This window comes from Ylistrum balloti, unplaced genomic scaffold (genome assembly GCF_031769215.1).
Source record: "Ylistrum balloti isolate Yb309-2 unplaced genomic scaffold, AGI_CSIRO_Ybal_v1 Utg371114, whole genome shotgun sequence".
Lineage (NCBI taxonomy): Eukaryota > Metazoa > Mollusca > Bivalvia > Pectinida > Pectinidae > Ylistrum > Ylistrum balloti.
The window spans coordinates 254,872-268,946 of NW_026782612.1; the positions used below are offsets into that span (position 1 = coordinate 254,872).

At 32.2% G+C, this 14,075-nt stretch overlaps 1 protein-coding gene across 1 annotated transcript in view; it reads left to right on the plus strand.

Moving 5' to 3' along the window:
* The first annotated feature begins 5,069 nt into the window (after positions 1 to 5,069).
* Positions 5,070 to 14,075, plus strand: part of LOC132560783 (transcription factor RFX4-like) — a 37,100-nt gene continuing 28,094 nt past the window's right edge. The window contains exon 1 of the mRNA XM_060225458.1: positions 5,070 to 5,091. Coding sequence (XP_060081441.1) covers positions 5,070 to 5,091 — 22 coding nt within the window. The remainder of the gene's footprint in view (positions 5,092 to 14,075) is intronic.

The following is a 14,075-nucleotide window of genomic DNA, read 5'->3' on the forward strand; positions in this document are numbered from 1 at the left end:
ATACATGTAAGATATTATAATATATATTTAAATATATTATACTATGAATTTTTGATGATATATTTTAAATATATCAACTACTATAACATATTAAATGTACAATATTATCATGTAAATATATTCATACAATATTTAAATAATGTTACACATACAATGATAAAAGGTACTATTTTGTGTTATACACAGTATAACATAAATATATTCCACGTACTATATTACAGGTAAATATATTCCAATATAGAAATGTAAATATATTCAACATGTTTGAATATTACATGTACATGTAAATATATTACATGTAAATATATTCCACAGTACTATATTACATAGATATATATTACAGGTAAATATATATACAATATTACATGTAAATATATTCCACATACTATATTACATGTAAATATATTCCACGTACAATATTATAGGTAAATATATTCCACGTACTATATTACAGGTAGATATATCCCACGTAAAATATTACATGTAAATATATTCCACATACAATATTACAGGTAAATATATTCTACATACAATATTACATGTACACATACAATATTACATGTACATATATTCCACGTACAATATTACAGGTAAATATATTCCACATACAATATTACATGTACACATACAATATTACATGTACATATATTCCACGTACAATATTACAGGTAAATATATTCCACGTACAATATTACATTTAAATATATTCCACATACAATATTACATTTAAATATATTCCACGTACTATATTACATATAAATATATTCCACATACAATATTACAGGTAAATATATTCCACGTACAATATTACATTTAAATATATTCCACATACAATATTACATTTAAATATATTCCACGTACTATATTACATATAAATATATTCCACATACAATATTACATGTAAATATATTCCACGTACTATATTATAGGTAAATATATTCCACGTACTATATTACAGGTAGATATATCCCTAATACAATATTACATGTAAATATATTCCACATACTATATTACATGTAAATATATTCCACATACAATATTACATGTAAATATATTATACATACAATATTACATTTAAATATATTCCACATACAATATTACAGGTAAATATATTCCACGTACTATATTATAGGTAAATATATTCCACGTACTATATTACAGGTAGATATATCCCACGTATAATATTACATGTAAATATATTCCACGTACAATATTACAGGTAAATATATTCCACATACAATATTACATTTAAATATATTCCACGTACTATATTACAGGTAAATATATTCCACATACAATATAACATTTAAATATATTCCACGTACTATATTACAGGTAAATATATTCCACATACTATATTACATGTAAATATATTCCACGTACTATATTACATGTAGATATATCCCACGTACAATATTACAGGTAAATATATTCCATATACAATATTACATGTAAATATATTCCACATACTATATTACATGTAAATATATTCCACGTACAATATTATAGGTAAATATATTCCACGTACTATATTACAGGTAGATATATCCCACGTAAAATATTACATGTAAATATATTCCACATACAATATTACAGGTAAATATATTCTACATACAATATTACATGTACACATACAATATTACATGTACATATATTCCACGTACAATATTACAGGTAAATATATTCCACATACAATATTACATGTACACATACAATATTACATGTACATATATTCCACGTACAATATTACAGGTAAATATATTCCACGTACAATATTACATTTAAATATATTCCACATACAATATTACATTTAAATATATTCCACGTACTATATTACATATAAATATATTCCACATACAATATTACAGGTAAATATATTCCACGTACAATATTACATTTAAATATATTCCACATACAATATTACATTTAAATATATTCCACGTACTATATTACATATAAATATATTCCACATACAATATTACATGTAAATATATTCCACGTACTATATTATAGGTAAATATATTCCACGTACTATATTACAGGTAGATATATCCCTAATACAATATTACATGTAAATATATTCCACATACTATATTACATGTAAATATATTCCACATACAATATTACATGTAAATATATTATACATACAATATTACATTTAAATATATTCCACATACAATATTACAGGTAAATATATTCCACGTACTATATTATAGGTAAATATATTCCACGTACTATATTACAGGTAGATATATCCCACGTATAATATTACATGTAAATATATTCCACGTACAATATTACAGGTAAATATATTCCACATACAATATTACATTTAAATATATTCCACGTACTATATTACAGGTAAATATATTCCACATACAATATAACATTTAAATATATTCCACGTACTATATTACAGGTAAATATATTCCACATACTATATTACATGTAAATATATTCCACGTACTATATTACATGTAGATATATCCCACGTACAATATTACAGGTAAATATATTCCATATACAATATTACATGTAAATATATTCCACATACTATATAACATATACACATACAATATTACATGTAAATATATTCCACATACTATATAACATATATACAATATTACATGTAAATATATTCCACATACAATATTACATGTACATATATTCCACCTACTATATTACAGGTAAATATATTCCACATACAATATTACATGTACATATATTCCACGTACTATATTACAGGTAAATATATTTACAATATTACAGGTAAATATATTCCACATACAATATTACATTTAAATATATTACACTATATTACAGGTAAATATGTTCCACATACAATATTACATTTAAATATATTCCACATACAATATTACATTTAAATATATTCCACGTACAATATTACAGGTAAATATGTTCCACATACAATATTACAGGTAAATATATTCCTCATACAATATCACAGGTAAATATGTTCCACATACAATATTACATTTAAATATATTCCACATACAATATTACATTTAAATATATTCCACGTACAATATTACATGTACATATATTCCACCTACTATATTACAGGTAAATATATTCCACATACAATATAACATTAAAGCATAGCCTGTGTCTGTATCTGAATAAAATCAATAATTTAAATTATATGTATTGTGTTGTATTGTATTGTGTTTTATTGTGTTGTATTGTGTTGTGTTGTATTGTATTGTATTGTATTGTGTTGTATTGTGTTGTGTTGTATTGTAGTGTAGTGTATTTGTGTTGTGTTGTATTGTATTGTATTGTATTGTATTGTGTTTTATTGTGTTGTATTGTGTTGTGTTGTGTTGTATTGTGTTGTGTTGTGTTGTATTGTGTTGTGTTGTATTGTAGTGTAGTGTATTTGTGTTGTGTTGTGTTGTATTGTATTGTAATGTATCAACTGGAGATGACCCTTCTTGATGTACACCCAAGAACAAAGTACAAACACCGGTGAATTAGAGAGACCTATTTCTACAGAAACTCTCCCCACCTTTCTACTGCAGCAGGTTAGGAGTGTGAAGGAATGTAACGACTTTATTCAATTTTTATTAAAAGCGACGCTGTATATTTCCCTAATCCGGTAATAAAGCTGCTATTGATGACATAGAGGGCGGTAGGGACGTCTCGTCCATTGTGTTGGTAAATGACAGGATCACATCTCTATTACTGCTTTCACCGCTGAGCTACTAAGTCAAGTACCTTTATAGGACGAATCCGAGGCTTTAAAGTTGTTAACAGTGTTAATTTATTATTCTTTATCCTTTTTACTTTTGAAACAGAATTTGTAAACTTTTTTTTCTTTTTCAAATCTGTATCTATGTTCTCTATTTTTTTTGTAACCACATAATTGCACTGTATTTCTATTGTACATATATCTCAATTACTAACAATAGGGTTGTATAATACGTGTTGAATGTTAAATGTTTGTTTATTTGTTTTCCATCTTATTTATTTATTGATACTTGATTCCCGTTTCGTTTATATATACAACTTCAAAGAGCTTTCCATGTAGATACATGATGAACATATTAGATTTGTACTATCAATGAATAACTAACAATCCAATCTATATTTGTATTCCAAAATTCATGACGTTTTTCATGTTTTAAAGCAAGTGAGTTAAATTATTTTGGTGTTAACCTCATGGCTGCAACACGTTCTGATATTATGCACGAAAAGTGTCTGGCAGAAATTCTCTTTGGTTGCAATCATGCTATATAGTGTAAAAACCATTTTGAAATATCGTACTCAAAAATTGACAGTATTCTTCTCTCTCCGAATGGTGTTTTTGTATTATCTTTTTTGTCTACTTTATCCTAATCGTTAATAATCTATCAATTCCTTTTTGATATGTTGTGGATTTTCACCAAGGATGCGGCTGTCTGAAGATTATAGCTTCTCCGTCTGCAGGAACACCAATAAACGGTTCCATTTCGTATGATAGTCGTGATCATTAAGTATTGTATATGATATTGTCTAATAGACACGTGATGCTATTGCCTTAATTAGGAAATGTTATATATATATTCTTCCAATTAAGATATAGTTAGACATAATGATATAATAACAGGTTTGTATCCTCCTGTAAGTTCAATAGTGACATCCTGTCCAATTTCAGGAAAATTAATTTTCAGCGTCAGAAGCATTTTCTTATCCAATCAAATCACTGTCTTGCATATTAAAGCTGCCGTTTCCAGCGCTGTGAGACACACGTGAGCCTTCACAAGCATCCTCAAATCTCGTCATGCATATTCAAAAGGTCTGACCAAATGATCACGTGACACATGTCATAAAAAAGTATTTTACGTACATCTACCTCATATGATCATGCTAATTGTATAATCGACGGAATGAAAAATTGAAGTCGTGTAATATTCTAGAATAGTTCTATTAAACCCGAAGCCGGTGACTGTGTAATCCGGACCAGGTTGACAGATACAATTTTGAAGTTTCAATTACGTTTGGTCGAGTGCGCGCCGTTTACTAGTCGACGAAGGGTGTATCAACACCACATGGATCAGTTCACTACCATGGGGGACATCCCACCGACAGGTGAGTAGCTGTATTTTTTTGTTAATTCCATAGAAGACTTGTATCCCAGAAACCAATTGGCATATTTGGTAGAGATTAAATCCAAGCTAGCTATTGAAAGACCGTTACCCAGCAAACATTTCTATACCATGCGACGGCGGCTATCGTCAATTCGTCTCATCTGCTTGCCCAACTAATTATCTGCCTAGTGAAATTCACCAGAGGTAAAATTAAACTTTCAGAATTCTCGTTATTGACCTGGTATATGGTAGTATGCTTGACAAATCAGTTTACCTTCAGTTAGAGGTACAGTTCCGGGATAGGTTCCGGATGTAACACGCCTCTAGTTTTGTTTGTCTATTAACAAAATAGTTTTAAAAGAATTTTCAGAATATGTTATTTTAGCTTTAAGTGATAGGTTGATAAATTGTTTACTGGCGAAGCAAACATCGTGAATATCCGCGCCAAATAACCCACGTAAGAAATTACTATTCAGGCCTAAACTCGGGATCGTGAGAAATCGGAGTTTAAATATCTAAACGAAACATGGATTTGGATTTTTTTTAGGGAAGATAATATCAAAAAGTGTAAAATTGTTTCATTCTTATTCAAGGATGATTGTTCGGAAGTTACAGGTGAGAGGTTTATTTTTCCGTAAATAAATTTTAAGAACAAAATATTTGAATAATTGATTCTACTAAAGAGTGGTATTCAGAGTGATGAGAATATGTTTGTGAATGTTACTGAAATCCGTTCAGATACAGATTAGTCACCAAAAGTATATGAATTCTAAACCATGTACACACCGCTGTTCATTCAGTTTTGCATTTCCGTCAGGTAGATACAGTCATCTTCCAATCTTGGATATACAATGATAAAAAATGGTATCATACATTATATAGGGCACACTTTGAAGATGGAGTAGAAATCCTCTAGATTAGAAATTTCTACAGGAGTTCATAAAACGTATCGATGTATGAAAAATTATCTCTCGTATGTTTCCTAAGTTTTATGCGTGAAAGAGAAAGCTTGCGTTTATGGAAATCCACACCACGATGGCAAGTGCAGTTTTTCGAATTTCTCGAATTCTCACAATTGTAAGAATGTGTCTTGTTTTGACGGGGACTTACTTAAAGTATTGTAAGGATAAATCAGCTGTGTTAAATTCAACACAGTGGTTCAGCACAATCAAACTGGAACATCTTTTTTTTTTAATTTTTGTCTGACTAAGAAAACGTAAATTTTGTTAATTTAATTCAACAATTCTCCTTGTGAACTACCATGTCATGAATATTCAAAAACTTGGAAAACTTAAAGTTCTCGATATGATTAGTATACAGGAAAACAACAGAGCTTGTATCGAGCGTTAAAAAGGGGGAATAAAACTCAGAGAAACACCCTTTTTGTGAAAACCTCGGCAGATCTATATATTAATTGACAATAAAACAACTATAAACTACATAATCGTATTTATTACTAAGATATGCAGGAAAGGTAAACTTTAAGAATCCAGTCAATAACAAATATTATATCTGCGCGTGAATGTGTCACAGAACAGATGTTAAACATGCACATCTACTAATTGGGCCGTGTTAGGGATAGGTTGTTGAAATTATAATTGTAACGCAATGCATGTCGACATCCGCTATCCTACGAATATCTATAAACATTTTTACATACAGGCTAAGAAAAGAATTTAAGCTCTCTTCATTAATCATTAAAAGATTATCAAAGTTCTGATGAAACATTGCATCCTCATTGCCATGATCCTATCTTCATACCGAGCATTTAAAGTTTTATCTTAAACCAATCAGAACAGCGCCAATGTTTCTGGATTTTTAAGAAATATCTGACGCCACGTTTATATCAGTTTTACATAAAAATTATTCAGTATTAAAAACTTATGAAATTTATTGAATTTTATGACATCCTCAGTTGCCACCTAGATTTCAACAATGTAGGACAGCTGTATGGTGCAGTGTCATTCATTGTTTGGCTCTACTGTATCTAATTCTAAATTCTTTTTATTCAAATGTGCTTTTCACTGGGGCGTTCATTACCAAATTGTTAACTATGTAGTTTTGTGAATCAGGCGTTTTACTAATAAATGGAAAATCGACAATAAGAATACCTAGAATGTCATGCTTGTCAAGTTTTTTTGCGCTTCGTTAAAAGTAAAGACCGTTGTAAGGAGATATAGATAGGTATAACGATTTGTAGGTTCCCAGTGACCACGGTGTATAGATTACTTACCATGGTAACCAATCATCAATAGATCTATAAGTGAAATTGAGAAACGTTACAAAATTTTCGTTATCCATTCTTTCTACAGGGTTTCGCTTGTAATTATTGCGCTTTATGACGTAACAGCTGTATAAATTTTCAACGTATTTGAAAAATAAAAATACAAATTTGTGGTGTTGAAATCTAGATATATTTATAATAAATGACTTAATATAGCGATTTTCCAAACTCACGATGTTCACTTATACAACAGATGAATTTAAATGATAGAATTTTAAATGAAAATGGAGATACAAAATTTGTATCTAATAGTCTGTCTCAAGCCTAGAAAATAATCAAGTCCAAACAATTTTTTTTGTGAAATATTGATGAACTGGAATAGTTCTCTAATGAAATTACCGATACTAACTTCACATTATCTTTAACATCGAAAATATTAGTACAACCTTTCACTGAACCTTTGTCGAAACATGAAAATTGTTTCGAAAAGGTTTTTGTAAAATCGAGTGAAAATAAAAACCATTAAAAAGTATAACAATATAATTCTGTAGTTCTTCCTTCAATGGCCTTCTCAACGACACACAGGTAAGCTGGAAGTCCTCATGTACACTGGCATATTATTCAGAGGAACGATCTCAGTAGTTTATGGCCCATCACTGTTCGCATACCAGTCTTTGTTGGAAGACGTTGTTGTACTGAACACAGGTGATATATTCATTCTGTACTGAACACAGGTGATATCTGTATGAACACAGGTGATTCATTCTCTGTTACTGAACACAGGTGATATCATTCATTCTCTGTTACTGAACACAGGTGAAATCATTCATTCTGTACTGAACACAGGTGATATCATTGATTCAGTACTGAACACAGGTGATATCATTCATTCTGTACTGAACACAGGTGATATCATTCATTCTGTACTGAACACAGGTGATATCATTCATTCTGTACTGAACACAGGTGATATCATTCATTCTGTACTGAACACAGGTAATATCATTCATTCTGTACTGAACACAGGTAATATCATTCATTCTGTACTGAACACAGGTGATATCATTCATTCTGTTACTGAACACAGGTGATATCATTCATTCTGTACTGAACACAGATGATATCATTCATTTTGTACTGAACACAGGTGATATCATTCATTCTGTACTGAACACAGGTAATATCATTCATTCTGTACTGAACACAGGTGATATCATTCATTCTGTACTGAACACAGGTGATATCATTCATTCTGTACTGAACACAGGTGATATCATTCATTCTGTACTGAACACAGGTGATATCATTCATTCTCTGTTACTGAACACAGGTGATATCATTGATTCAGTACTGAACACAGGTGATATCATTCATTCTGTACTGAACACAGGTGATATCATTCATTCTGTACTGAACACAGGTGATATCATTCATTCTGTACTGAACACAGGTGATATCATTCATTCTGTACTGAACACAGGTGATATCATTCATTCTGTACTGAACACAGGTGATATCAGTCATTCTGTACTGAACGCAGGTGATATCATTCATTCTGTACTGAACACAGGTGATATCATTCATTCTGTACTGAACACAGGTGATATCATTCATTCTGTACTGAACACATATAATATCATTCATTCTGTACTGAACACAGGTGATATCATTCATTCTCTTGTACTGAACACTGGTAATATCATTCATTCTGTACTGAACACATATTATATCATTCATTCTGTACTGAACACATATAATATCATTCATTCTGTACTGAACACAGGTAATATCATTCATTCTGTACTGAACACAGGTGATATCATTCATTCTGTACTGAACACAGGTGATATCATTCATTCTCTGTTACTGAACACAGGTGATATCATTCATTCTCTGTTACTGAACACAGGTGATATCATTCATTCTGTACTGAACACAGGTGATATCATTCATTCTCTGTTACTGAACACTGGTGATATCATTCATTTTGTACTGAACACAGGTGATATCGTTCATTCTGTACTGAACACAGGTGATATCATTCATTCTGTACTGAACACAGGTGATATCATTCATTCTGTACTGAACACAGGTGATATCATTCATTCTGTACTGAACACAGGTGATATCATTCATTCTCTGTTACTGAACACAGGTGATATCATTCATTCTGTACTGAACACAGGTGATATCATTCATTCTCTGTTACTGAACACAGGTGATATCATTCATTCTGTACTGAACACAGGTGATATCATTCATTCTCTGTTACTGAACACAGGTGATATCATTCATTCTGTACTGAACACAGGTGATATCATTCATTCTGTACTGAACACAGGTGATATCATTCATTCTGTACTGAACACAGGTGATATCATTCATTCTGTACTGAACACAGGTGATATCATTCATTCTGTACTGAACACAGGTGATATCATTCATTCTCTGTTACTGAACACAGGTGATATCATTCATTCTGTACTGAACACAGATGATATCATTCATTCTATTCTGAACGCAGGTGATATCATTCATTATATACTGAACATAGGTGATATCATTCATTCTGTACTGAACACAGGTGATATCAGTCATTCTGTACTGAACACAGGTGATATCATTCATTCTGTACTGAACACAGGTGATATCATTCATTCTGTACTGAACACATATAATATCATTCATTCTGTACTGAACACAGGTGATATCATTCATTCTGTACTGAACACAGGTGATATCATTCATTCTGTACTGAACACAGGTGATATCATTCATTCTGTACTGAACACAGGTGATATAATTCATTCTGTACTGAACACAGGTGATATCATTCATTCTGTACTGAACACAGGTGATATCATCATTCTGTACTGAACACATTCTGTACTGAACACAGGTGATATCATTCATTCTCTGTTACTGAACACAGGTGATATCATTCATTCTGTTACTGAACACATGTGATATCATTTATTCTGTACTGAACACATGTAATATCATTCATTCTGTACTGAACACATGTAATATCATTCAATCTGTACTGAACACAGGTGATATCATTCATTCTGTACTGAACGCAGGTGATATCATTCATTCTGTACTGAACACAGGTGATATCATTCATTCTGTACTGAACACAGGTGATATCATTCATTCTGTACTGAACACAGGTGATATCATTGATTCAGTACTGAACACAGGTGATATCATTCATTCTGTACTGAACACAGGTGATATCATTCATTTTGTACTGAACACAGGTGATATCGTTCATTCTGTACTGAACACTGGTGATATCATTCATTCTGTACTGAACACAGGTGATATCATTCATTCTGTACTGAACACAGGTGATATCATTCATTCTCTGTTACTGAACACAGGTGATATCATTCATTCTGTACTGAACACATGTGATATCATTCATTCTCTGTTACTGAACACTGGTGATATCAGTCATTCTGTACTGAACACATGTAATATCATTCATTCTGTACTGAACACAGGTGATATAATTCATACTCTGTTACTGAACACAGGTGATATCATTCATTCTGTACTGAACACAGGTGATATCATTCATTCTGTACTGAACACAGGTGATATCATTCATTCTGTACTGAACACAGGTGATATCATTCATTCTGTACTGAACACAGGTGATATAATTCATTCTGTACTGAACACAGGTGATATAATTCATTCTGTACTGAACACAGGTGATATCATTCATTCTGTACTGAACACAGGTGATATAATTCATTCTGTACTGAACACAGGTGATATCATTCATTCTGTACTGAACACAGGTGATATAATTCATTCTGTACTGAACACTGGTGATATCATTCATTCTGTACTGAACACAGGTGATATCATTCATTCTGTACTGAACACAGGTGATATCATTCATTCTGTACTGAACACAGGTGATATAATTCATTCTGTACTGAACACAGGTGATATCATTCATTCTGTACTGAACACAGGTGATATCATTCATTCTGTACTGAACACAGGTGATATAATTCATTCTGTACTGAACACAGGTGATATCATTCATTCTGTACTGAACACTGGTGATATCATTCATTCTGTACTGAACACAGGTGATATCAGTCATTCTGTACTGAACACAAGTGATATCGTTCATTCTGTACTGAACGCAGGTGATATCATTCATTCTGTACTGAACACAGGTGATATCATTCATTCTGTACTGAACACAGGTGATATCATTCATTCTGTACTGAACACAGGTGATATCATTCATTCTGTACTGAACACAGGTGATATCAGTCATTCTGTTACTGAACACAGGTGATATCATTCATTCTGTACTGAACACATATAATATCATTCATTCTGTACTGAACACAGGTGATATCATTCATTCTGTACTGAACACAGGTGATATCAGTCATTCTGTACTGAACACAGGTGATATCATTCATTCTGTACTGAACGCAGGTGATATCATTCATTCTGTACTGAACACACTGAACACAGGTAATACATTCATTCTGTACTGAACACATTCATCATTCTGTACTGAACACATTCTGTATATCATTCATCATTCATTCTGTACTGAACACAGGTGATATCATTCATTCTGTACTGAACACAGGTGGTATCATTCATTCTGTACTGAACACAGGTGATATAATTCATTCTGTACTGAACGCAGGTGATATCATTCATTCTGTACTGAACACAGGTGATATAATTCATTCTGTACTGAACACAGGTGATATCATTCATTCTGTACTGAACACAGGTGATATAATTCATTCTGTACTGAACGCAGGTGATATCATTCATTCTGTACTGAACACAGGTGGTATCATTGATTCGGTACTGAACGCAGGTGGTATCATTCATTCTGTACTGAACACAGGTGATATCATTCATTCTGTACTGAACACAGGTGATATCATTCTGTACTGAACACATTCATCTCTGTACTACTGAACACATTCTGGTGATATCATTCATTCTGTTACTGAACACAGGTGATATCATTCATTCTGTACTCAGGTGATATATTCTCTGTTAACACAGGTGAACACAGGTGATACTGAACACAGGTGATATTCTGTTACTGAACACAGGTGATATCATTCATCTCTGTACTGAACACAGGTGATATAATTCATTCTGTACTGAACACAGGTGATATCATTCTGTACTGAACACATTCTCTCTGTACTGAACACAGGTGATATCACAGGTGATATCATTCATTCTGTACTGATATCATTCATTCTGTTACTGAACACATGTGATATCATTCATTCTGTACTGAACACAGGTGATATCATTCATTCTCTGTTACTGAACACAGGTGATATCATTCATTCTCTGTTACTGAACACAGGTGATATCATTCATTCTGTTACTGAACACAGGTGATATCATTCATTCTGTTACTGAACACAGGTGATATCATTCATTCTCTGTTACTGAACACAGGTAATATCATTCATTCTGTTACTGAACACAGGTGATATCATTCATTCTGTACTGAACACAGGTGAACACAGGTGATATCATTCTCTCTGTTACTGAACACATAATCATTCATTCTGTTACTGAACACACTCTCTGTTACTGAACACAGGTAATATCATTCATTCTGTTACTGAACACAGGTGATATCATTCATTCTGTACTGAACACATATAATATCATTCATTCTGTACTGAACACAGGTGATATCATTCATTCTGTACTGAACACAGGTGATATCATTCATTCTCTGTTACTGAACACACTCTCTGTACTGATGATATCATTCATTCTGTTACTGAACACAGGTGATATCATTCATTTTGTACTGAACACAGGTGATATCATTCATTCTGTACTGAACACTGGTGATATCATTCATTCTGTACTGAACACACACAGTGTAATATATGAACACATTCATCTCATTCTGTACTGAACACAGGTGATAATATTCTCTGTACTGAACACTGTAATATCTCATTCTGTTACTGAACACAGTGTAATACTCTCTGTTACTACTGTAATACTCTCTGTTACACAGGTGATATCATCACTCTCTGTTACTGAACACAGGTGTAATATCATTCTGTTACTGAACACAGGTGATAATATTCTCTGTTACTGAACACAGGTGATAATGAACACAGGTGATAATACTCTCTGTTACTGACCAGTGTAATACGATCTGTTACAGTCCAGTGTAATACTCTCTGTTACTGACCAGTGTAATACTCTCTGTTACTGACCAGTGTAATATTCTCTGTTACTGACCAGTGTAATACTCTCTGTTACTGACCAGTGTAATACTCTCTGTTACTGACCAGTGTAATACTCTCTGTTATTGACCAGTGTAATACTCTCTGTTATTATCCAGTGTAATACTCTCTGTTACTGAACACAGGTGTTACTACCATACTCTCTGTTACTGTGTAATACTCTCTGTTACACAGGTGTAATACTCTCTGTGACCAGTGTAATACTCTCTGTTACTGACCGGTGTAATACTCTCTGTTACTGACCGGTGTAATACTCTCTGTTACTGACCGATGTAATACTCTCTGTTACTGACCAGTGTAATACTCTCTGTTACTGTCCAGTGTAATACTCTCTGTTACTGACCAGTGTAATACTCTCTGTTACTGACCAGTGTAATACTCTCTGTTACTGACCGGTGTAATACTCTCTGTTACTGACCGGTGTAATACTCTCTGTTACTGACCAGTGTAATACTCTCTGTTACTGAC